Here is a 27,141-nt window from a genome sequence, read left to right as displayed (position 1 = left end):
ATCAAAAAGTGGGCAAAGGACATGAACAGACACTTTTCAAAAGAAGACATTTATGCAGCCAAAAAACACATGAAAAAATGCTCACCATCAATGGCCACCAGAGAAATGCAAATCAAAACCACAATGAGATACCACCTCACACCAGTTAGAATGGCAATCATTAAAAAGTCAGGAAACAACAGGTGCTGGAGTGGATGTGGAGAAATAGGAACATTTTTACACTGTTGGTGGGACTGTAAACTAGTTCAACCATTGTGGAAGTCAGTGTGGCGATTCCTCAGGGATCTAGAACTAGAAATACCATTTGACCCAGCCATCCCATTACTGGGTATATACCCAAAGGACTATAAATCATGCTGCTATAAAGACACATGCACATGTATGTTTATTGCAGCATTATTCACAATAGCAAAGACTTGGAACCAACCCAAATGTCCAACAATGATAGACTGGATTAAGAAAATGTGGCACATATACACCATGGAATACTATGCAGCCATAAAAAGTGATGAGTTCATGTCCTTTGTAGGGACATGGATGAAATTGGAAATCATCATTCTCAGTAAACTATCGCAAGAACAAAAAACCAAACACCGCATATTCTCACTCATAGATGGGAATTGAACAATGAGAACACATGGACACAGGAAGGGGAACATCACGCTTCGGGGACTGTTGTGGGGTGGGGGGAGGGGGGAGGGATAGCATTGGGAGATATACCTAATGCTAGATGACGAGTTAGTGGGTGCAGCGCACCAGCATGGCACATGTATACATATGTAACTAACCTGCACGTTGCACACATGCACCCTAAAACCTAAAGTATAATAATAATAATAATAATAAAAAGAAAGGTTAATTGAGTGTTAAAAAAAAAAAAGAAAAATCATGAGCATACTGATTCTGTTTCAGATTTCTCAAGTGGCAATCTTGTCTTAGTATGAATCTTAGAAAAAAAAAATCCCAGAAAATGAATCAACGGGCAGAGTAAGAGTAATTACTGTGCGTCTCCATTTCTGATGGTGGGCAGTGTGGATTCAGCGGAAGGGGCCCCAGGGATTGGGAATCGGGAAACCACCAACCAACTTTGTGACCTAGAACAGGATCAGCAGACTATGGCCCAGGGTTGATAAAGTTTTATTGCAACACATTCATTGGTGGAGTCACCCTGTATCGGCAGAGTAGAGCAGTTGCTATAGAAACTGTATGGCCCACAAAGCCTAAAATGTTTACTATCTGGCTCTTTACACAAAGAGTTTGTTGACCTCTGACTTAGAACAACTGTCATGATAAAAATACTACTGTGTCAATGTTTAAGTACCAGGCACTTAATGTTAAAGTACCAAGTTAATGTTAAAGTACAATGTTAAAGTACAATGTTAAAGTACCAAGTGCTTTAGATGCCTTCGCTCATCCAATCTACACAATGAATCTGCAAAGCTCAGATCATCACCATCTCATAAACAGGGAAATGAGATTTAAGGAAGTTAAAACCTGCTGAGTTCACACACTTAGTAAATGGAGCACCTTAGTAACTCTCTCACCTCCTGAGAACGTCCTTCTTCTCCCTAGGCCTGGGTCTTCATCTGTGGGGATGTCAGAGTTGCAAAGGAAGCTCTAACATCTCAACTGTTCTTTTGAATATGATGAGAACAACCTTTTTCCAATCAAATATCTAGGCACAAGGCACAGGTATTTTCTTTAAAAGTTTTTTGTTTGTTTGTTTGTTTTTGTTTTTTTTAGATGGAGTCTCGCTCTGTCACCCAGGCTGGAGTGCAGTGGCACGATCTCAGCTCACTGCAACCTCTCCTTCCAGGGTTTAAGCAATTCTCTGCCTCAGCCTCCTGAGTAGCTGGGATTACAGATGCCCACCACCAAGCCTGGCTAATTTTTGTATTTTTAGTAGAGACGGGGTTTCACCATCTTGGCCAGGCTGGTCTTGAACTCCTGACCTCGTGATTCACCCACCTCGCCCTCCCAAAGTGCTGAGATTGCAGGCGTGAGCCACCGCACCCGGCCTTGAAAGTATTTTTATAACCCAAATACTTCCAAAAAGGCTTGAGATCAGAGTAAAAGGTTGAAAGCCAAGTAACAATGTTGGGAAGTAACAGTAAGATGGGAATGGATTTTGCAAACATTTTAAGGGAATCTAAAGCAATTGAGCATAAAACACGTTTGAGCTTCCTGGCAGCCAAAGCAATAAGGGAAACAATGTGAAAATGAGAATCTCACTACCTAATAAAATGCATCATCCCTTCCTCACTGTTATTTTGCCTTGAATCTTCAGTGTCTTCGACTCTGCCTTTGGCCATTAGTAAGGTCTTATACCACGAATGGACACACCAGTCTCCTAATGACTTTGGCTCCTTGAAAAGTTCAGCACATCCTAGTACAAACTGAAATAAGCCAATGTGGGGCACTGAATGGGATCAAGATTGTATTACACCAGTTCCTTTGACCACACTGGCTAAGGCATATCACTGACTCCCCAGGAGGAAGAAATAGGAGACTGACATCAGAACCCGCTGAAGAGCCTCTACTTTTAAAATAAGAATACAGAGTCAATTGTAAAGCATTCCTACGTTTTATGACACTTTTTTAGAAGGTTAAAGATAAAGTTATGTTTGGTGGCGTAAATGAACCATACTAGAAGCGGGGGCTACAAAGGAGGTAGCTCAGCCGAATCCTGACTCTTGGGGTCATTCTCACCCCAGCCCCATAGCACATGGGTAGTGATTATGGACCCTGGCACACACAGAATCTTCGAGAGCAAGAGGCCACATCCCCACCCAACCCAACTCAGTGCTTTTTAACCATGGCCACACATTTGATCACTGGGGGAAATTTAAAAACCACTGCAGACCAGGTCCACACCCAGAGATTACAATTTAATCTGTCTGGGTCATGGCCTCAGCATCAGCATTTTTTAAAGTTGCCCAGGTCACCCTAATGAGCAGCCAAAGTTGAGAACCACAGCCCTAGTTCAAAACACTGATTTGCAGACATCATCATCATTTTCCCTTTTCACAAGTAAAACTACCACTGCAAGCAGCTATTACTGCAATATAAATAACAGCTTGAACATAAGGCCTTTTTAATTTGTTTAAGTAGATGGTTACAACAATGATCTATCCCTCGCTTATGACCTCAGATCTCATCCCAACGTGTTATATTGGAGAGATTTTTTCATCCTTGACCTCAGGTCACTCTCTCCCAAGACTTAGGGTAATTAGTGTTTACTGAATGCCTCCTGTGTAAGAGACTGAGGACAGGTGACCTCATGCCTTCTCCACGGCCATCCTGAGAGGTAGGGAAGAGCACTTCCAGTTTACAGATGGAAAAACTGAGGCTCCAAAACAATGCAGAGTCTGAGAGTGACAGGCTTTCATATTCCTGCACTGCTTCCTACAGCACTGCATCTGCTATCAAATCTGAACTTGTCATGAAAGCAGAGTGGGTTAATTTCCTTAAAGAGAAAAGGAAATGTTTCAATGAGTTCAGTCTGTCCCAGTCACACCAGCCTCCTCGCTGTTCACAGGACAGACAAGCATGTGACCTCCTCAGGGCCTCGGCGCTTCCTGCCCCCTTAGCTGGAAATGCTCCTTCCACATCCCCTTTCCCTTACCTTTCCCCTGAGTGGTCCTGTCCACTCAGAGATCTCCCCAAACACCTGATTTTAGGTCCCCAAGCCCATCCCAGTCACTATCTCCTGATCACTATTTATTTTCCTCACAATACTTATCACCTGACATTATACATCTGCTCATTTACAAATTTACTTTCTGTCTGCTCCACTAAACCGTAAGCTCCACCAGGGCATGGCCCTTCTGTTCACTGCTGTCTCCCAGTGCCTGGCATACAGGTGGTGGGTGCCCTATGAACATCCCCCTTTCACCCTCTCAGAACGCCAGCCCTCATTCTGCAGCAAATCCTGCTATAAGTGTTATGCATTTTTTTTTTTTTTTTTTTAGATGGAGGCTTGCTTTGTCACCCAGGCTGCAGTGCAGTGGCACCATCTCGGCTCACTGCAACCTCTGCCTCCCGGGTTCAAGTGATTCTCCTGCCTCAGCCTCCTGAGTAGCTGGGATAAAAGGCACATGCCACCACACCTGGCTAATTTTTTGTATTTTTAGTAGAGATACAGTTTCAACACGTTGACCAGGCTGGTCTCGAACTCCTGACCTCAAGTGATCTGCCTGCCTTGGCCTCCCAAAGTGCTGGGATTACAGGCATGAGCCACTACACTTGGCCTGTAAGTGCTATGCTTTTGTTAATGCATTTAACCCTAAGACAACCCACCTCAGTGCTGTCATCACCATGCTACAGACAGTGAAACAGAGGCTCAGAAGGGTTCAGAAGTAACTTGCCCCAGGTTGCTGCCAGTAAGCAGCAAAGCCAGGATTCAAGCTCCACAGTCCAACTTCAGAGCTTACGCTCTTAACCGCTTTGTTGAATGAATGATGAACGAATGGTGGATGCCACTCCACTGGTTGATGAGCAAGGCAGGCCAAATGTAGCCCTCACCCAGCTAAAGATCCTGCATCTCGGGGGTTGTCCTGAATTTTACATTAGGGCACAAAGCACCCTAACTGGGCCAACCCTGCACTCTATCTGCCCCTCAGCCAAGCCCCTGATACCTTCACACTTCAACAATTTGTACAGTGGCAGAATTTCAGGAGGTTTCCAAGCAGAGAGAGAATCTGAAGTCTACCCAAACCTAGTGTGTCTCTCCAGACATCTCACATTTACACAGTAAAATGCAGCATTTTGGAAACAGGTAGTGCTTAGACACTTGGCAAGCTGGCTAGATGGAGCACACTGGGTTCATCCCACTCTCCCTGTTTCTGGAGGGCCCAACAGAACAAAGCTCCCTCCCTGGAAAGAAAGTGGCCCCTCTCCCTCACTCATCTTCAGGCAGTTGCCATGTCTTCATAAATCTCATCAAAACTCAGTCTCTGAAATCAAACCCTCTCTCCACTTTCACTGTCTCAGCCCTCCTCCCTCATTCCTGGACATCCTAAACAGCCTCAAACACCTCCCCAGGACTAGTTCCATTCTCTGTCCTAAGATTGGAGTCATATTCCCAAAGCACACTCCTCAGCATATCAATCCTTGGCTCAGAAACTCTCCCCAGCTCCAACTGCCTCGATAAAAAATGCAAACTCCCTAGCTATCATCTGATTCAAGATGACCACCATTTTAAATGTCCCCTCACTTAACACTACACATTAACCCACTACTGAGAAACTCTCCCCAGCTCCAACTGCCTCGATAAAAAATGCAAACTCCCTAGCTATCATCTGATTCAAGATGACCGCCCTTTTAAATGTCCCCTCACTTAACACTACACATTAACCCACTACTGAGAAACTGTATCAGTCAGCTTTCACTAGGTTATGTTGCATAACAAACAATCCCCAAATATCAGTGGCGTATAACACACATTGTTTCTCATTTGCATCAGTAGTTGGCAATGAAGGGACGGCTTCTCTTGTCTTCCATTCTAGAATCCAGGCAGAAGGAGAAGTTCCATCTAGAACACACCATCCTCATGGGAAAAGGAAAAGGGCAAGAGCTGGCAGAAACACACAGCTTTTAAAGCTTCTGCTCAGACATCACGTAAGTAGTGTCTGCTCACATCCATTAGCCAAAGCAAGTCACATGTCCATGTCTGAAGTCAACGGATTGAATATCCTATAATGCAAGTCACATCCCCATCTATACAGGAAGATCTGGAAGTTAAGTAAATGCAAACAATAACATAAGCCATCACAAAAAAGTTCTGCCTTGGTTGGGTGTGGTGGCTCACACCTGTAATACCAGCACTTTGGGAGGCCGAAGGTGAGGTGAAACCTCACCTGCACAAAAAATACAAAAATTAGCTGGGTGTAGTGGTGCACACCTGTAGTCCCAGCTACTCAGGAGACTGAGGCAGGAGAATCCCTTGAACCTGGTAGGCGGAGGATGCAGTGAGCCAAGATCGTGCCACTGCACTCCAGCCTGGGTAACAGAGTGAGACTCTGTCTCAAAAAAAAAAAAAAAAGAAAGAAAAAAGAAAGAAAGAAAGAAAACAGTAAATAAATGAGTGAGCAGCTTGTCTGAGCAGACTTCAACCCCAGAGGCAGCAGAAGAGGAACAAATGGAGAACCCAATCGGTCTGGGAGGCGGAGAGAAGCTGGCTGGAAAAATCTGGCTTGAAGGATTGGCTAAACTCAAAAGTAACCACGACTGAGTCATGTGGAGGGTGATGGGGAATCTCTGGTACGTCTGCAAACTGCTTCTTCCTTTGTCTGCCAGCTACTCCTGAAAGAGACATCGGGGTACTATAATTTTACAACACAGGTTACATCCAAAAGTCAACTCTTAGGATATGATTACAGAAGAGGAAAAGGAGGCGAATGAACAGAAGAGCTGCAGCAAAACCCTATCAAGCAAACAATGGGGAATTGGGTCTGCTATGTCATTTCAGGGTTGCATGTGTCACTTGTTGCTGATATTGACATTGTCATATATAAAAACAGGGAAGAAGTGGAAGGGGCAGCTGCAGAGTTCCCAGGCGGACAGCTGTCTCAGACAGGCGGCTGCACAACCAAAGGTGCAAGCTGCGCAGGGACGTGTGTGATGGGGCAACAGCTTGCAAAGATCCATCTCCAGTCCCTACAGCTCTACACAGGCCAGTGGTCCATTTGCCCTTGTGGGACCCTGAACTGACTCACTCAGATCCAGACTGGAAAACACCCCTGCTTCATGGCCTACTCTTTATGACAGATTTTTACACCCAATTCAAGGGAATGCTTCCAAGAAGATAGACACGGACGAGCCTGATCCAAAAAGTGGGAGAAGCAGCCTTTATCCTCTGCCTGCATAGCAGGTGGAGTCCAAGGGCACCAAAAAGCCATGGAAACTCTTTAAATGGGGGATGTGATCACGAATCAAAATTGTTATCCTTGCTGTTGTTTAATCATTACCTCCAGGCCGGGCGCAGTGGCTCACGCCTGTAATCTCAGCACTTGGGAGGCCGAGGCGGATGGATCACCTGAGGTCAGGAGTTCGAGACCAACCTGGCCAACATGGCGAAAGTCCATCTCTACTAAAAATACAAAATTAGCTGGGCGTGGTGGCACACGCCTGTAATCCCAGCTACTCGGGAGGCTGAGGCAGGAGAATCGCTTGAACCCGGGAGGTGGAGGTTGCAGTGAGCTGGGATCACGCCATTGCACTCCAGCCTGGGTGACAAGAGCAAAAGTCCATCTCAAAATAAATAAATAAATAAATAAGTAAATGGGGGAAAAAAAAAAGAATCTGGGAGCATGCCAGAAATGGAGACTCCCCCAGCCCCACCCCAGACCTCCTGCCTCTGCATTTTAACTAGGTCCCTAGGTGACCATGTGCACATAAAAGATGGGGAGGCACGGCTCTGAGCTACAATACATACTGCTTCCCTCCAGGATCTCCTCCGTGATCTCTTGGATCCCTTCTGAGACCCCTCTGACTTCATTGTGTGATTCTCAGTATTGGTGATGAGCTTGGAGCTCGGGGACTGTGGAAGAGGCAGCAACATCCTCCCAGTGTGTGGTGTGGTCTGCAAATTAGTTACCAACTTCCCCACCTTTCCTTTCTTCCTCCTACGCATATGGGTCACCCAAAGCCCACAAGTCATTGAGTCACTTTTCACACAGGGCTATATCAGATCTTTGCTGGCTAAGGAAAAAACAAGCAAGGTTTAAATGATCAAAGGGATTTCAAAGCAATTCTTTCAAGGGCTTGCCCCCTCTGAGGCCCAGAGAAGAATCACTCAGAAATTAGAGAATGAAAAGATGCAACCACACAGCTATTCTGTTCTGCTGCCAGCACGGAATCAACTCTAATAAACCCTCCAACACGTGGCCCCATCTAATTGAAACATCCCAGGGGATGGAATTTTCCCCCGTTTTCCTGGGGAGACTGTTTGAGGCAAAGGTTTCCTTTAAGAAGCACTTTAGGGGAGGCAAGCTGCCCGTCGACGGTTCTTCTCACGGGTCTGACAATTCCCCAGGTGGAGCCCCTGCAGCCAGGTGAGTTGCTGCAACACCATCTCAAGTGCTCTTGTTCACACAGCTCTTTGCTGACGCTTAGCTAATAAGCCAGAACCACTTAGCTGCTCCGATCTTTGTTTATAAGTCATTCTATCTACTCCATTAATCGCCTTTATCGACACTTCTGCAGGTCTCTGGGGAGTTTCCACCTCTTTCTGGGCACCGGGCTTCTCCAGGCTGAAGGTCTTTCGGGGCAGTGACCCTCATGTCCTGTTCTCAATCACCGCTGGCCGATCAGCATGTCCTGCCTTCCCTGAGCATCCTCTCAGAGTGTTGTTCATGTACCCAAGGTCAGGCAAGGTCAGCAACCTTCATGAGGACAGCTTATTCAGCAACCAGAGGGCATTTCACAGAAGGCACCAGTGGCCCCTCCCTCCCAGGTGTTCATCTACACATGAAGCAAGACACAAAGGCCACCAGGCCACCAAAGAAGGCGGGGCCGCTGCCACTTTGCCTGCTGCTTGTGTGGTGTGATGCATCCTCTTTCGGGATGAGCACTAGCCGGCCTCCCTGCATACTCATCTGAGGAGGCACGGAGAGACAGAAAAGGAAACCAGGATGACTCTAAGAACTGGTTGTCCGCCTGAGAAAGGCCTCGACTCTTCCCTTTTGCATGTTACATTCAGGGCCCTACATTTCTTCAGCTCTCCCCTATCATTTTGTTTACATGCCTCCAATGTTGCTTAGAACAAATGCATCTGCTTTGGGGCCTTGGCAAAATCCTGCTGGGATTAAGCCCTACTGATCTAAAAAATGTCATAAACTGTGTGTCCTGACATGTGAGGCCACGTGTGGAGGGAGCACAGAATTAGGGGGATCCGTGCCCCCTCTCGGTTGGGCTTCTGATGGTGAATATCACACTCTTGCCATCCCTTGGCTCCAGGTGCCCAGAGGTGAAAAGGTAAGCAGTTCTTAGGGTGGGGAGAGGAATCTTTCCCACTCTTAAACCCTCACGTGAGACAGAGGAAAGCCCAGCCGCCTGCAGGGCTTGGCATGATGCAGCCTCAGGAGCCACCACACCCAAGGACCTGACCCCTGCAAGTCCAGCTGAAAACATCTCCCTTGCCCCGATTTAGTCAAGTTCTCTCTCACTACCCTATTTCTGCAATCACCAAGTCCACTGCCAGCAATGTCCCACCCTCCCCATCTGTCCAGCAAATACCCTCTTGCGTCAAAGCACAGCTCAAATGCTGCATGCTCTGTGAAGGCTTCCAGCCATGCTGGGCATGCGAGTGTGTCACCCCAGGTCACATGCAGTGACTACAAGTTTACCTTGTCCTCTAACCTGTGGGGTCACTGAGGACTGGGATTTCTCTCCTTTGTCCCAGCCTCATTAGTGCCCCACCCATGGGTACCCAGTAAGTGCCTGCTGGGTGCATACTTTGGAACACAGAATATACAATATAAGCCAGGCACTGTATTTACACTACATGGCTCTTCTTGAACTAGTATCCTGTAGAGGGGTCTAAATCAAGGAAGGAAAAGTACTTCTCTTGCTCCCATCTTGGAAAATGGGGATGCCATTTATCTGTATCTGCAATCAGGGTTGATGACCCCCACCTGCCATATTGCACCTCCAGCGTCTGCTAAGACGTACAGATCCTGCCTCTCTCAACCTATTCCTTGACACCCTAAGTAAGACTATCACTTCTGCCTAAGTCTCTTCACAATAACTTCTCATGATTCTCCCTATCTTCATTTTCTTTTGCCCTAAAAAGCTAATTAAGCATAATGCTAAGGACTTTCACATATTATTTCAATCTCAGTTATTCTCCACGTTGCCAGCAGATCTAACTTCCTAAAACCCAGAACTGCTCAGAAACCATCCCTGGGTCCCAAAGCCTACAAAAGAGCATGAAGGTCTTTGGGTGTTTAAGACTGGTTGGTTCCAACGTACATTACAGGATGACTCCCCACCCATACCCACCCGTGCCCACCGTTCCCTCAGCCAGGGGGACCCTCCACCTACCCCGGCAAAGAGCACAGGCTCCGGAGCCAGGCTGCCCATGTTCAGATCCTCACACTGCCAATTCCGAGCTGGGAGACCTTGGGCAAGTTATTGAACCTCTCTGTGCCTTACTCATATCTTTTGTATAATGGGGATGATAATAATAACACACTACCACCATCTACCCTCAGGACTGTCACAAGGATCAAGGAAGTGATGTGTGCAAAGCACTTAGAACGCTGCTACCCAAGTGCCTATTCCATTGTTAGCTTACAGCAGCCACACTTTCCCATCTTCAATGCTACCTTTGCTGGGACGCCCTCTTTGATTTTGATATTGGGGACTTAACTCGTCCCTCCTCTACTTACCACCAGGATCACAGCCCTGTGTACTCCCCCTCATATTACAGGTTAGCGTTGTGGATTCCTATCCTGTCAACTCAAATGGAAGCTCCCTGGAGGCCGGGTCCGCATCTAGGACAGTTTTTATTTCCCCATGGGACCAGCAGACAGGGTTGCTCCATCAACATGCATCTAGCACCTCGATCTTTGAGCTCTAACACTTAACTCCTTCTGGGTGTCCTGATCTTCCCCAAGGCACCAACAGGCTAGAGGGGCCAGCCAGGGAGAGAGTAGCCGCTTTTGTGGGGGCACAGCTCCCTGAGGGGTACAATGAGGGACTCCCATCCAGTCATTGTTCGCTATAAGCAGAGTCTATGTCCGACTCCTGTCTCACTTCTAAGCCAAGGACAAAGAGGACATAGTCCCTGCCCTCAAGGAGCTCAAAAGCAAGAATGGAAAGAATGGCAAATACCTACATTCTTATCACTGCAATCTGCCACGAGCTAAACCCAAGGATGGCTTTCCACCTGAGGTCAGGAAGACTGCCCCCAATAGGCCTCCTAAGTAGGGTGATTTTTTTCATAAATGCATTTATTTTAATAAACAGATATCTTAGGTACAGAGCTGAACAAGCTGCCGTGCAATCTGCCCAGCCATCCCTGAACTTGGCATATACAGTGGAATCCAAAGTCAGACATCTGTAGTGTGAAATGAGATAAACCAACGGCGGGGTCATACAAGCTGGTATGTTGGCGGGGTGGTGTGAATGGTCTTTCTCTTTCTATTCTAGGCAGGCACTGCATCAACCACATTAGCCAAGCACCATGCTTTCACCAAATCCTATTCATGATTTTATAGATCAATTCTGAAAAGCCCAAACAACTGATGTCTTCTATTTCACAAAGGTGAGATGTATTCAAAGGGTTGAGCATCTATTACAGTCAGGCAAACAATAGTAATCGTATTTGCACAGCACTTTGCACTTAATCCTTAAAAGCCTGTAGGGCAAACCACATCATCATTACACCCATTTCACAGACAGGAATTAAGGCTCAGATGGGCAGCATAACTTGGACAAAATCAGGTTGTGTCAGGGCCAGAATGCAAGCTCTCCAAATTCCAGCTCTCATTCATCAGGTCCCACATCACTAACAGAAAGGACTATCTGGAACAATCACAGTGAGTACCTCTGTGCCCCATGTGATTTAGGTCATCTCTTGGTGTCAGCCATGCGAAGGGTCAACAGCTTCTTGTCCTCAAAGAATTAATAACAAGCAAATATAAGCTCTGATATTCATTTTTAACTTTAACTCAAAATCAAGCAAGTGCTGCACTTATAAAATTCAGCCTCCAGTCTTTATCAGAGGACAGCTCCGAAAATTTATACTGTGAAGTTATACTTCAATTTAAGTTCTCTTTAAGAGGTAATTGCAGCTGCAAAAAAAAACTTGTATAGTGCTCACTCTCATGCCAAGCACTCCTGTAAGCACCTTACGGAGATTAACACAAGTCAGTGCTCAGGACCCTGAGATAATGGTGCTATCTGACTTCCAGGAGCACATACGCATGTACAAGCACTCACATGCACACACTCTTATTGAGTGGCAGGCAGATATATCAGTGAATGAAACACACCCTGCCCCTTTAATTGGGTTAAAAGGCAAGATCACTAGTTCAAGGTCACAGAAATACAGCAAGGGCAGCAGCAGGATGGGAAACCAGATGGTTTGGCTCCAGGATCCATGTTCTTTGAGCTCTAACACTTAACTCCTTCTGGGTGTCCTGATCTTCCCCAAGGCACCGACAGGCTAGAGGGGCCAGCCAGGGAGAGAGGTGTCACTTTTGTGGGAGCACAACTTCCCAATGGGTATGATGAGGGACTCTGTCCATCCAGTCACCATTCGCTGTAAGCTGAGTCTATGCCTGACTCTGGTCTCACCTCTAGAGACAAGGACAAAGAGGACATAGTCCCTGCCCTCAAGGAGCTCAAAGGTAAGAAGGGAAAGAATGGCAAATACCTACATTCTTATCATTGCAATCTGCCATGAGCTAATACTGAGCCAAGCACAGCCTGTTAATTGGGGAGACCGCCCCAACTGTGGATTACTAAGAACCAGTTTGCCAACTTCCCCATGGGCCAGCGCAGGTAGCTGGCATCTCCCAGGCATCACTGCCACCCCCTCCCCATGCTTTAAAAAAAAATCCAAGTAATCTGATCCAGCCCTAGCCCTAGTTGAGCACTGACTCCTAGATAAATCCCCAAAGCCTAATTACTTACTATTGTGCCTGGTAATCTTAGGAGGTGTTTGTTTTCTCTTTCCCCTTGGACAACCAATGAGCAAGACACAGTGGTTGCTAGCAAGCGTTCCTCCAGGTACGGGAGGTGATGCTGCGATTTCTCAGGGAGCAGTTTCAGGTGCACACTGCTGTCTGCCTAAATGCCCTTCCACAGCCTCCACCTACCCTTTGAGGCCAGGCTCAGACATGGTCTGCTCCAGGGAGGGCACCCTTGCCCTGAACCACCACACTGTTTCCTCTGTGGCACCCTCCCTAGGAAGATCCCCCACCGTGGTATTTGCAGCAGGTGGCTTGGTCTGGTTTTTGAGCCCTGGCCTGTCTTCTCCATGCTCACTGACAGCAGGGCCTGGGTCCCTTCCAGCTTCAGAGCCTAGTACAGTACAGGGTGTGTGGACATTCAAGAAGTATACATTGAATTTAATTTCTTGCACAATTACTAGGAGACTCAGGGCTGGAGCCACGCACTGTGCTGAATTAGCAAAGGAAGCTGTAGGTCCAGAAACCAGGCAGCCATGCATTCCCACCTCCAACGGGAAGAACCCCTGGGCAGGCAGTGCTTTTGTTTCTCAGCCACACAGTGACCTCTGTTCCTTTCCCAAGGAGGATATCCACTGCTTTTTCAGAAGGAGCAGTAAATTATTCCAGCACATTTATTTGTATTCCTTTTTAGTAAAATGCCATGTTCTAAAGGCCTCTTCCATAATGGACAATGTTAAATTTTAAAAATCCATTTTCAAGTATTCAACTTTTCTGTTACGTCCAACGGCTGGATCTCTTTCACCCGAGACAACAAATGGCAATGCTTTATAATTTCCATTTTTAACTCAGGAAAGAACGTTCCTCAGGGTTCAAGAGGAAGCCAAGTGGGCGCTCTCTGGATTGTGGTAGACCAGGCCACATCAAGAGCGGAGAATCTGCAAGTCGGTGGTAGCAGATGGCCCAGCAAAGAGGAGAGATGGCAAGCAGATAGCCCCAATCATTTGGATGAGGCCAAAAAACCTTCTGATTGCAAACAAATTGGTATTAGAAACCTACCAAGAAGCACAGCCCACATAGGTGTTTGCTGCTCCCGTGGACAGGGCATTCTCTGTTTCTCAGATGGGCACTCAGACAGTGACAGGCTGGAATCTGCTACAGAAGTTCCCATCTCTAGTTTGTCTTTTTCTACCCCACTTATTAATAGTTATGAGTAAGGAATATAGGAATCACAATTCAGACCACCTGAATTAAAAGTCTTGCTCCACAGAGGATTTTGGGGGTGGTGAAACTATTCTGTACGATACCATAATGGTAGAAAGGGGACATTACACATTTATCAAAACCCACGGCATGAGGGCTGGGCGCAGTGGCTCACGCCTGTAATCCCAGCCCTTTGGGAGGCCAAGGCAGATGGATCACCTGAGGTCAGGAGTTCGAGACCAGCCTGACTAACATGGTGAAACCCCATCTCTACTTTAAAAAAAAAAAAAAATACAAAAATTAGCTGGGCGTTGTGGCACATGCCTGTAATTCCAGCTACTTGGGAGGCTGAGGGAGAAGAATTGCTTGAATCCAGGAGGCAGAGGTTGCAAAGAGCTGAGATCCTGCCATTGCACTCCAACCTGGGCAACAAGAGTGAAACTTAGTTTCAAAAAAACAAAAACAAAAACAAAAAAACATGGCATGTATCACACAAGGAGGAAGCCCTAATATAAAAGGTGGACATTAGTTAATAACAATGTATCAATATTGACTCATTATTGTAACAAATACACCCACTAATACAAAGTATCAATAATAGGGGAAATTGTGAGGATGGAGGGGTAACAGAGGAACTCTGTATTTTCTGCTCAGTTTTTCTGTAAACCTACAACTGCTCTGAAAATAAAGCTATTAATTAAAAACACATAAACCACTAAATCTGCTTTTTGTTGGCTGTGTGACTTGGACTAGTTTGGGTTTCTTTCACTTCATCGGCAAGCTGAGGACAGCACCCGCCTTCAGAGTTGTTACGAGAAGCAAGTAACACCTGAAAAGTGCTTAGAATAGCACAACACAGGGTACCCTGGACTTCGCCTTTGATGATGATGATGATGATGATGATGATGATGATGATGATGATGATGATGATGGCAGCTACCACGGGCTCCGTATGGTTCAAATACTTCCATACAGCATGTGGTGTCACACAGCAGCACTGTGAGACAGGTAAGAAGAGCTACTATCCTCATTTTACAAAAGAGAAATCCTGATGCTTAGCAAGATTGTGTAACTTGTCCAGGGTCACATGGCCAGTAAGGGGTGAGCTGGGACTCAAACCCTCACGTCTGCCTTCACCATGTCCAACTACCATCTCCAAGACAGACAGACAGACAGAAAGGAGCCTTTTCTGGCTGCTGAAAGTCTTTGTACCTATCCAGCGCAACTTCCTTTTGTTAAGAGAGAGAGGGAGGGAGAATAGCCACTAAATGCCAGCAGGCAGGATCTGAGCACAACTGATACTAGAACGCAGACCTTCAGCTCCCAATCCACTGATCCACTATAAACATCCCACTCCACCCCTGAAACAGGCATGAGTGGGCACAGCGATGCCGGGTGCCGTCTTCCTCAGCCTTTTTTTGTAATCAGATTGGTGGCTGTGCCAGCCTATGGCTGTCCAGTATGGTTGGTGACAGTTTCCCCAAGAAGCTGCCTGGCCCTCCGGAGGCTGCCCTTCTCAGGAAAGGCCCTCTCCAGGCTGGACATCCTGCCCCTGCTGTCTGGGAAATGAATAGAACTGTGATTTCCTTGCCCACGGTAGTAAATCCAATTCTTGCTTTTCTAACTCAAAATTTGCTTTTACATAACGACTTTAAAATTTGGATGTGTGACTTGTCTCCCAAGTCCACTGAGGCATCATCCCAACAGACGTTTGTTCAGAATCCAGACACTTCTTGCCGCCAGTGCCATTGCACCTCCTCACCCACTTTTCCTGATGTCCTTTCCGCAGCTCTAGGCCCCTCGTCCTTCTCTTGATTTCTCATGCTTTCTCCACCTCTGCTCCCCGCACAGGGGAGTCTACAGAGGCCCACCCCTGAGGGCACCTGCTTGGTGATCTCATCTCCTCCTAGCCCAGCCACAGTGCCAGCTCCCGTGCCCAGGGTCCCACCCCCACCAGACTCTACCACCCTCTCCCCTCCCACAACTGCCTTTACACCGGCATCATACAGAATAAAAAGTAAGGGTGGATCAGAAGCAAGCTGATCACAGAAGATTCTCCATCTAGTGCCTGCATCCATCTCCTCTGCTCCCCTGAAATGCTACGAAGCACCTTTCTCTGCAGACCCTCCTTAGCAGCCTGCATCAGCCCGCTTCTCCCAGCCTTTCTTCTGTGGACACACAGCTCAGGCATCTCAGAAGATGTATTTGGAAGAAGGAAAACCACACACAATAAAGCAAATTCTAAAGGAGGATTTAAATCCCTCCCACAACAACAAGGGGAAATCAAGCCCCGCTCCGTCCTTCTTTTTTAACATGGGGCACAGGACATTGGAAACCCAAACCAACAGGGGTCACATAGTGGAGAATGAAAAAAAACTTTCAATCTCAGAAGTGGGGCCAGGTGCAATGGCTCACGCCTGTAATCCCAGCACTTTGGGAGGCAGAGGCAAGCGGATTGCTTGAGGCCAGGAGTTTGAGACCAGCCTGGCCAACATGGCAAAACCCCCGTCTCTACTAAAAATACAAAAATTAGCCAGGTGTGGTGGTGGGCGCCTGTAATCCCAGCTACTTGGGAGGCTGAGGCAAGAAAACCGCTTGAACCTGGGAGGCAGAGGTTGCAGTGAGCCTAGATCACACCAGCGCACTCTAGCCTGGGTGAGGGGGTGAGACTCTGTCCAAAAAAATTTTTTTAAACCCAGAAGTTGGGGATAAAGGCAGTGTTAGAGAGGGGGAAATCATGCCTATCCCAGTTACACAGGCAAATGTAAAATAACGCCTGTCAAGACACAAGAAAGTTCTTCTATTTAGAAGCACGTTCTACAAGGTAGTCCATCCTCCAGCATCCTAAATCCTTCAAAGATGAATAAAATCAAACAAATTTGTTTCCAGAAGAGAAAAGAATAAATGTGTGGCAAGATGTTTACTTGTTAACTTGCCCTCAGAAAATTCCACTGACAAATCGTTTTTCAGTACCTACTACACACAGGCATTATATCATCTTTGGGGTGAGCAGATTAAAAAGTGATAACAAAGAGAGAAGCTAGTGTCTGAGCACGTATTCTGGGCCAAACACTGTTTTAAGTGCTGATGGGTATTTAGATTCATTTCATTCCAACAGTCCTCTGAGGTGGAGGTACCTTTGACCCTTGAATAAATCAGGCATTAGTGGTGCCAATCCCCCACTCAGTTGAAAATCTATGAATATGTATAACTTTTAGACAGGATCTCACTCTGTTGCTCAGGATCTCAAGTGCTCCCCACAATGCCCAGCTAATTTTTTAATTATTTGAAAGACAGGGTCTCCCTCTGTTGCTCTGGGCTGAAGCAATCCTCCCGCCTTAGCCTCCCAAAGTGCTGGGATCACAGGCATGAGTCACTGTGCCTGGCCTGCATATAACTTTTGACTCCCCAATAACTTCACTACCAATAGCCTACTGTTGACCGGAAGCCTTACTGATTACATAAACTGTCGATTAACACATATTAGTTTTTTGTTTTTTGTCTTTTTGAGATGGAGTCTCACTCTGTCACCCAGGCTGGAGTGCAGTGGTGCGATCTCAGCTCACTGCAACCTCCACTTCCGGGGTTCAAGCGATTCACCTGCCTCAACCTCCTGAGTAGCTGGGATTACAGGTGTGCCCCATGATGCCTGGCTAATTTTTTTTGTATTTTTAGTAAAGAGGGGGTTTCAGCATGTTGGCCAGGCTGTTCTCGAACTCCTGACCTCAAGTGATCTGCCTGCCTCAGCCTCTCAAAGTGCTAGGATTACAAGCGTGAGCCACCACACCCGGCCTGTTTAACACATATTATATATGTCACATGTATTATACACTGTATCACTGTGTTCTTATATAGAGTAAGCTAGAGGAAGAATTTTATTAAGAAAATCATAAGGAAGAGAAAATATATTTATTCAGTAAGTGGAAGCAGATCATCTAATGGTCTTCATCCGCATGATCTTCACATTGAAAGGAAAAAGAGAAGGGGTTGGTCTTTCTGCCTCAGGAGTGGCAGAGGCAGAAAAAAATCCACATATGAGTGACCCATGCAGGTTTGTTCAAGAGTTAACTGTAACTATCACCCTCATTTTACAGATGGAAAAAGTGAAGCACGTACTATGGTTTTAAAATGCAAACAAGGCTTTCACCCTTTATGGTCTAGTTACGGGAGGCAGATAATACAATAATGGATAGAATTAGTGCCTGCAGGCCAGGTGTGGTGGCTCACGCCTGTAATCCCAGCACTTTGGGAGGCCAAGGCAGACAGATCGCTGGAGCACAGGAGTTTGAAACCACCCTGGGTAACAACATGGTGAAACCCCGTCTCTACTAAAAATACAAAAATTAGCCAGGCATGGTGGCGTGTGCCTATAGTCCCAGTTATTCAGGAGGCTGAGGCGGGCGATGGCTTGAGCCTGGAAGGTGGAGACGGCAGTAAGCTGAGATCATACCACTGCACTCCAGCCTGGGTGACACAGTGAGACCCTATCTCATTTTTTAAAAATAAATAAATAAACTTAAGAATTAGCACCTGCAAGGAGCTAAAAACAAGATGCCATGACAGCCAGGGACTCAGAGGGCTACTTTGAACCGGGTGACCAGGGAAAGCCTGTGAAGGTGGCGATGACAAGCAAGAGCCCATCCTGGAAGATCTGGACAGAAACGGTATGGTTCCCAGATACTCCAAAAGTCAGTCACAGAACGCAACTGTCACTGCTTCTGGTTTCACAGGTCGGGGCTGGGCCCAGGCATCTTGTGTTTTTCAAGTCCCCCTGGTGTCTCTCATTTACAGGCCAAGGTTGAGAAGCACCAGGTTCCATTCTCAGCTGTCTTCAAAGACTCCAGGACATGTGTGGAAACTCATTGGTTCCTTATATAGACTGAATGTTTGAGTCCCCTGCAAATTCAGTTTGAAGCCTGAACTCACAATATGATGGTATTCGGAGGCAGGGCTTTTGGGAGGTAATTAAGGTTAGACAAGTTCATGAGGGTATGGCCCCCATGATGGGATGAGCACCCTTATAAGAGGAGAAAGAGAGACTGTGTGCTGTCTCTCTCTGCCACTCTGAGCACACAGCAAGAAGGTAGCCATCTGCAAGCCAAGTAGAGAGCCCTCACCAGTCACTTTGACCTTGGATTTGCCAGCCTCCACAACCATGAGAAAGAAATGTCTGTTGTTTGAGCTATCCTGTCTATGATATTTTGCTAAAGCAGCCTGAGCTCAGATAGTCCTCTAGGGACTCAGAGTCACTGCCACTCGTGCCTACATCATACATGTGGCATGGAGAGACCTACTTCCCTTTTTCAGTGCTTGCTCTGTACAGGCCATGAAAATAAACATCTAAGGCCTAGAGGCCCATGTTTTGCCTTCAGATCTCTAGGGAAAATTTAATTATAAATTTTCCATAGACATCACTGAACAAAAATAAAGCAGATTTTTTAAAGCTTTCCTACATTAAAAAAATGGTTTTTAGGAAAATGGCTGAATTAAATAAGTGTTAACATTCAAATTTTTGTTTGAATTGCTTTCGTTCAACATTCAAATATTTATTGAACACCGACCAAGTGTCCAGCAGTGCTCTAGCCCAGAGAGCCACCTGGGCATCTCTTCAGGATACCAATTCTGATTTGAGGGGCCTGAGACTCTGCATTTCTGACATGCTCCCACATGATGCTCCCGTGCTGAGCACTAGGTCTCCAGCCCAGTGAGCACCACCTCTGACTTCATCCTGAAATTGCCTGAGAGCTCTTAAAAAGTATTGACTCCTGGGCCCTACCCCAAACCAGTGAAATCAGACACTCTGGGAGTGGGGCCTGGCCATTTCAAAATATTCCTATAAAGCTCTTGAGGTGATCTTAATATGCAGCCAGGATTAAGAACAGCTCTTCTGGCCACAACAGAGGTAGCCCTCAAGGATAGACACCCAGCAATGAAGTGAGTTATGTTAGTGATATATGTCATAAAAACATAAAAACAACATAGGGAGGAGGGCACAGTTGCCCACGCCTGTAATCCTGGGAGGCCGAGGCAGAAGAATTGCTTGAGCCTAGAAGTTTGAGACCACCCTGGGCCACATGGCAAAACCCTGCCTCTACAAAACAGATAGAAAAAAATAGCCTGTGGTCCCAGCTACTCGGGAGGCTGAGGCAGGAGAATCACTTAAGCCAGGGTGGCAGAGGCTGCCATGAGACATGATCACACCACTGCATTCCAGCCTAGGTGACACAGTGACAAAACAAAACAAAAACAAACAAAAAACACAGAGTAATAAAGGGGGAAGGGAAGGGAGGGGTGGTGGCTGGTACTTAGGCTGAAACTCAGATAATGAGATCAAAACACTGACACCAAGATCTGGGGATACAACCCAGGCAGAGCCCATTTTCCATGTAGAATCTTCAGGAAAGACTAGAGCAGGGTCCCATTCATGTTTTTGGAAAACAAAGTTCTTCCTCTCACAGGTGAAGATGAGCATGAGAAGGCACAGGCAATAAAGACACACACCGGAGGTTCTTAAGGAGACGTGGGCTCACGTTGTGGGACACCCACTCCAAGTGGTGCCTTAGCATAGGAGGGAGCTCTTAAAGCTCCACCTTCTGACATCCCTGAAAGGCCTCATCCAGCAGAGCTGGACAAGGCGCCCTCCAACTCATGGGGGCGAGCTTAAAGCAGAAGCCTGAAGAGGAGGCAAGACACCCCGCAATTCTTTATGAGGAAACCCCATCAGCTGTGCAGAAGGGAGGCAGCCATCAGATGGCAGTGTCTGTCACACCCCTGAAACTCTCACTTGAAGCTCTAACCCACCCTTCCTTATCACAGCAAGCCCCAGGATGGGAGCCCAGGGTGAAGAGGTGTAAGAATTGAGTGTTTGCTCTCCAGGTGCCCAACTTCACTGACTCCCAGGTAGCGTTCTGGTGGTGGGCATGGCAGCTTCAGTCCCCTCCCTCCAGAGGTGGAATGTATGACCGAGGTCTAAGCCAGTCCTGGGCCCAGCACTCCCTTGGCCAGATCAATCTGCAAGGGTGGTCATGGGGCCCAAGCCAACCCAACCCAACAGAACTTCCCGGCTTCTGCAGAAGCTGCTCAGCCTCAGCATATTTGAGTCTGGGAAGACATAAGGTTGGGCCAGTGGTAACCACCTTCCCGTGCTAGAAGATAAGTGCGCCCAGAGATGGAGAAACACAGCCATGGACACCTCGTAACCTTTGATTTCACACTGCCAGTTACTGAGCCACTAAATTTCTATTTCTGCTAAACCCAGTTCTGTCATGGCAACTCTAAATGGCCCTGCCTCATCTAGTCCCCCAGACTACACAGAAGGACACTGGGCCAGCGTATCCTCCTCTGTGTACCTGCAGTGCCTCCTGCAGGGCTGCTCACTGGGGAGCCTCTGGAGTCCCTCAATGTTACCTAGCTTTCCCTGTGTTGAGATCTTGTCCTCTCTACTCTAGTATAAGCTACTCAATGACAGGGGCTTGCATCTTAAACTCCCCACTACGTGTCCACAATAGAGCTGGACACACACGAGCAGGTGCTTGCTACACAGACTTGTGAAACGAAAAGGGGGCAGAGATTCCCATAGGCCAGGGAGGAAGATGCTGGAAGGGAAGGCCGGACACAGCTCCCGCCTGGCCTGAGAGGAGAGCCAGGGACTGTGCAGTACAAGGGAGAGGCCTGGCACCTGGATCCAGGTGACCCCCCCAGTATGTTCCAGCTGCCCAAGAGATCTTAGGAAGCCACTAAACTTCTGAACTTCGTGTATCTTGTCTTGGCAAAAACGTGATAAGGATTAAAATGTGAGATACATCAAAATGCACTTTCATTCCATCATTCGACCCATATCTACGGAGTCCTTTCTATGGGCCAGGCTGTATTCTGGAAACAGTCAATACAAAGCATAACGGAAAAGTTAACTATTTTTAAAGATATTATCGAGTTCCCTCCACTTCCCTTTCCACAAAAGGGACAAGGTAAGTCCTTCCTGTCAAATAGAACGGACGCTTTATATGTTAATTGAATGCTTTTTAATCGGACAGCTGAAGACAGAAACAGAGCCCACGGTGTGGCAAAGAACTCTATCATAAGAAAGGGATCGGGGAAGTCAACATACTCAGGCTATGTACGACAGAAGTCACGGAGGAGGGCATGGCCAGCCCAAGATGAGGGCACCAGCAAGCTTGAAACCACCCAAACATTCCCAAACCCTGATTCTTTATCCAGAGTAGCAAAGTGTTCCCATGGGGATGGTGCCAATTCCAGCATTTCTGGTCCCTGGAATGGGTGGGAACGGCCCCCAGCATTAACCATCCTTGGCCTCACGCATGTTTTTCAATGTAGAGCCAATGACCCTTGCCATATGTCAGTCGGCCCACATGTCCACCAGCCTGGCTGATGAGAGGAGACACCCTGGGGGAGGGAATAACAGGATGAGCACCCCCACCTGCTGGGTCACCCGGACAGGAAGAACCACCCAGGTGACAAGCTAATCCCAGCACTTCTCTGCAAGCCTGAGCTTGTCCACCACCATGTCCCTCCCGGTGGACTTCTCAGAAGGCATCTGAGGGCAGGGAAGCTGATAGCGTAAAAAACAGTATGAAAACTTTGACAGAAGGTCGCCCCCTCCTAAGCACAGGGAACCAACCGAAGGTTTTAGTTTCACAGGCCTAGGTTCTCAAACCAGCTTCACCACTTACGAGTTCTGTGACTTTGAGCAACTTGTGCCTTCTCCCTAGATCTTTCCTGACCTGTAAAATGGGGATGAGACTTGCCTCACAGAGTATGACAATTAAACACATGGGGACTGCCATCCAACCCTGCTCCTTTGCCCTGGAGCTCCATCTCCTTTTATACCCAGTCCCCAACACAGCCTTCCCAGTTTCTCCCAACAACCCTACAACAGGCAACTATTCTGCCCATTTACAGGTGAGAAAACAGAGATCCAAAAAGATGATGTGATCTGCCCAGCAACTCAGTGGCAAAGCCATCTATATTAAAACCTCACAGTTCCCTAAGGGCTTGTGAATGTATCATCCCCCCAGATCCTCCTCACAAAGACCTTAAGGGTTGCAGCCAGAGCTCAAGCATAGAAGTGCCCAGCCTGCGGTCTGGGCAGTGGCTGTGAGTTCTGCTCTCTGCCAATACGCAATCTTCTCCTGATAATCTTCTTCACTCATTTAAGCAAAGCCTGTCTGTGGCAGGAGAACAGACAAGATGTCACCTCTGGGTCTCTACTGCCTCGGACCCCCAAGAAAAATCTGAAGAAGAACATCAAAACGGGGCAAGCAGAATCAGTCTCCAGGGCTGAATGACACCGTGCCGACTCGCATTTGAGAGAAACAGCCGCAGCACCCCAGAGCGTCCCACCCCTGCAGCTGCCCGGGCATGGTGAGAGACCCTGGTGGGCCATCTCAAAGCACCGTTGCCACAGCAGCTGGATCTGCCACTGTGAGAGCTCCAGTAATGGACATAGTGAGCAAAAGGGAAGAAAACAAAGACATCTCGAGCCGCAAACAAAATCAAGAGAGCAGGGAAAATACTTAGCCTTCAGGAACACTGTGAGAACAAAAAATAACATTTTTAAACTCTTAAATGTGACCTTTTCAGTTGCTGGATAAAGAAAGCACTTGGGTTGCTTAGCAGCACCATTGACGAATGTCTTTATGTTACCTTTCAACACCTCATGGCCACCCTTTCCCACTCAGGTCCATAAACCGCCTTTCTCAGCTCTGGCTGTAACCACCCACATAAGCACCATCTCCAGGTCAGGCCAAACGTCTTAGTAGACTGGGTGGAGAAGAATCGATTTCTTACCAGGATCTGTGCAGTTCTTGGCTGTCTGTGTCCCATTCACTGGAGCCATCAACTTTCTATTTCTCCACGTGTCTGGCAGGACACGTTTGCTAGCAGAAGCTGTTTTGTGCCCTGGAATGGAAAATAAGTCACAGATACCATTAGGTCAGTGTGATGACTGCATTTCCAAAATGACCTCACATTTGTGTATCTATGTCACCAACAGCTCTGTTTGCCTATTCAGAGCCATCTTTAGGGACTAATAGGATGATTGGAAGTATAATATCACCTGCTTACATACAATGGCCTGTTTCCTGGATCTAGTTCACTGTTTCCAGTCCCAGATGGGTCAGCATGTGACCTGACCTTGGCCAAGACTGAGGTGGTCTCAGCACCTCATAGGTGCAACAAACGGTTTAGATAGGTGACCTTTTAAGTGTTCTTCCAGTAAAAGACACTCTCAGACGGCCCCTGCCCTGGAGGAACTTCACGAATGAATAGCAAGTCAGCAAGCAGGTGGGCAAGGCTGATGCGGTCTGGCCCAGTGCTCCTCACACTTGAATGTGCACTCAGATCACCTGGGGATCTTGTTAGAATTCAGATTCTGATTCAGCAGGTCTGGGGTGGGACCTGGGATTCTGCACTAACAAGCTCCCAGGTGGTGCTGATTCTGCTAGTCCAGGGGCCATACTGGGGCAAGAGAGAATTTGCGGATGCCCGCAACCAAGCACACTTAAACTCCTAAAGGTAATTCCTGATCCAGCAAATAAAAATGATTCTCACTTTAAGACCTTCAGAGTATTCATTTACCTCTCCTGATGCACACTGCTTCAGCTGGGTAATAATACCTCTTCTATAATGCTGACGTCTAAGAGCCTCTAGGTATGTTGTTATTTCTGGTGTGTAATTGAGGGGGAAAAAACCCAAACACTGACTTGCCCAATTGCAAAGCACCAGGTACTAAGATATTCAAAATAACCTTCCTGGGTCTCATTGGAAAGAGCCACTTTTTAACCCTGAATCCTCAAATCACAAAGTTTAGGTTTCGAAAGGGAGTTATTTTGAAAACTTTAATCAAGTTCCACTTGATTTTTACGTATCAGCGTACACCTCTCTAAATGGTCTCCGGATGTTGACGGCCTTTCTAATTGCTCAAGAAGGTACCACCCGCTTTACCTCCATGTCTTGGTGTTTAAACCACCAGCATTTCTTTTGTCTTTTTACATTTAAAAAAAATGAAATTAAAAGGTTCACAGCATCCAACTCAAAATGAGACGATTAGGGAAGTGAATGTCTCCTGAGTTAGGGAAGTGAGTGTTTCCTGAATTAGGGAAGTGAATGTCTCCCGAAGGTTACACTTGGGGTCACATCCCCCTAAACACATTTCTTTGGTTAGTTCCTTCTCTCTTCCCGCTCCACGTGAAATCTGCATAGCCTAAGCTACTCCCAAATCCCTCTTCTTGGAGGAGGGGGCATGGGTCGAGGCTCCACACACCCGCCTTCTCCCTCCTTGGGAGTTAAGGGGAGTTGAGAGACGCGATGCTGAAACATGGCAGCAACCCCCCGCGGCAGACTGCCCCAACGCCTTTAGGGTTTGGGAAGAACACCTCAGGGCACCCAGGGGACCCCTTTGAACCAGGGCAGGGGCGAGACGCAGTGGCAGTTCCTGCGGCTCTGCAGAATAGGAAAGCGGGCCACTCAGTTTCTCCCACCCCAGACCAAGAGAATCCTGCCTGAACCCCGCAGTTGCGCTGCCCATTCCGGGCGCACTCCCGGGACGGAAGTGGTTCTTGCTTTCGTCTTAGTAACACACACCTGCAGCCGCGTCCTGAGCCCCCCCAGGGGCCGCGCGTAGCTCAGGGGAACCGGCGCCACAGCCCAGAGCGTCCATCAGCCCCTTCTGGGCGCGCTCTACCTGCCCGGCGGGGAGGGGACTGGATGAACCCTTGGGACCAACCTGACGAGGAAGGAGGGGGAAACATCTCGGAGCCGCCCCGACACTCCCCAGCCAAAGCCCCCAACTCCCCAGGAAGAGGGGACCCGTACCAGCACCCACCCAAGCTGCCGAAGAGGCCGGACGCACAGCACACCAGGGCCAGCACCGCGCACACGAAGCCGACTTGCTGCGGCAGCATCTCTCGCCTCCTGCGAACTTTGAGCGGCCGGAGGGTCCGGCGGAGCGCCATCCCGGAGCGCCTGGGTGCCGTCCCTGGGAGAGGATGGGGAGCTTCAGCGGCCAGAGTGCAATCAGTGGCCGAGCGGCGCTGGGGCTGGAGCAGGCGGTGCGCGACTCAGAGGCGAGGAGCTCCGGGCCAAAGCCTCATGGCCCGAGGGCGAGGTCGGCGGGGGAGCCCCTTGGGAAGGTGGGGACGCGCGACGCGGCCGGAGCTCAGAGTCCCGCGCGCCGCGTGCGCGCTCCGCGCACCACGGCTCCGTGGCGAGGAGGCGACGCCGGCACGGTGGCGCTGGCGGCCCGGGCTCGCAGGGCTGGCGCAGTCCCGGCGCTAGAGCCGCTACCTGCCCGCTCCGCTTCGGCCGGCTAGCCCGGCCACAGCCCTGGCAGCAGCGCCGTGGGAGCACTCAGTGCGCCCCCGCGCCCCGCGCCGCCGTGCCCACTAGCAGCATCCTCCTCCTCCAAGTTTGGCGGCGGCCGCCCCGGCTGCCAGCCGGCGATGCTCCCCTGCTTCCCGGCGAGCCGAGCCCGGGCGGCCGAGTGCGCGCAGCGGGAAGGCTGGCTGGACGCGCGGGACCTGAGACCCTCGCGGCGAGCAGGCTCGACGTCGGCCCTCCCAGGGGCGAGCTCTCCCCGGGAACTTTCTCTCTGGCTTCTCGGCTGCGGGCGCCTGCGTCTGCGAGGCCGTGGCGCCTCCCGCCCGCTGCTCTCGCCTCCCTACTCCCCGCCTCCTGCCCGCCTCTCACGCCCCCGCCCTTCCCAGCACGTGTACTCCTCCGGTAGGGCGCACTCCCCCGTGCGCTCTTCTCTTCCCCCGAGAGGTCCAACTACTGACCAACATAATCCCCTTCCTTCTCCCTTTTTCTCTCCTTTCTTCCATATGGAGCTGCAACGAGCCCTTCCTTTACCCTCTGAGGCTGCTGCAGAGAGAAACGGGTTATGGCACCGCTGGGGACTCTTAGAACAAGGGTTTCTGCAGAGTAGTCGCTCCTGTCCGGGCTCCCCGACCCCCGAGGCGACCCGAGGCCCCGCCACACACCCCCTCTCCACCCCGCCATCCGCCACGGGCGGAAGATGCAGGAGAAAATTAACTGGTCGTGCAGAGCTAACAAACAGGCTTGCACCAAGCCAACAGGAGCCTGGACCCGCTGGGACCAGCTCCTTCAGGGCTCTTGGGGCTGTTGGGGATCTGCGAGGCCGCGACGCCGACCTGCAAAAAAGCTGGAGACGGGGCAGAGAGGGGAACCAGAGAGATCTGCGGGCCCCACAACCGACGGTTGAGCTTTCCATGTTCCTAAGCCTACCGCTTCCCAGGGCTTTCTTTTTTGGTTTTGTATCTCT

The 27,141-nt window shown here is 48.6% G+C and overlaps 1 protein-coding gene across 1 annotated transcript in view; it reads right to left on the bottom strand.

The window, feature by feature from the left end:
- The window catches only part of SLC24A4 (solute carrier family 24 member 4), a 175,615-nt gene extending 149,542 nt beyond the window's left edge, over positions 1 to 26,073 (bottom strand). Inside the window, exons 1-2 of the mRNA XM_002825038.6 lie at positions 25,684 to 26,073; positions 23,649 to 23,759 (exon numbers count right to left, since the gene is read on the bottom strand). Of these exons, the coding sequence (XP_002825084.5) occupies positions 23,649 to 23,759; positions 25,684 to 25,813 (241 nt within the window). The 5' untranslated portion in view covers positions 25,814 to 26,073. The remainder of the gene's footprint in view (positions 1 to 23,648; positions 23,760 to 25,683) is intronic.
- Positions 26,074 to 27,141: the final 1,068 nt, after the last annotated feature.

This window comes from Pongo abelii, chromosome 15, assembly GCF_028885655.2.
Source record: "Pongo abelii isolate AG06213 chromosome 15, NHGRI_mPonAbe1-v2.0_pri, whole genome shotgun sequence".
In the NCBI taxonomy this organism is placed as follows: domain Eukaryota; kingdom Metazoa; phylum Chordata; class Mammalia; order Primates; family Hominidae; genus Pongo; species Pongo abelii.
Note: the sequence above shows the minus strand (reverse complement) of the source record. Positions and strands in the feature narration are given on the sequence as shown.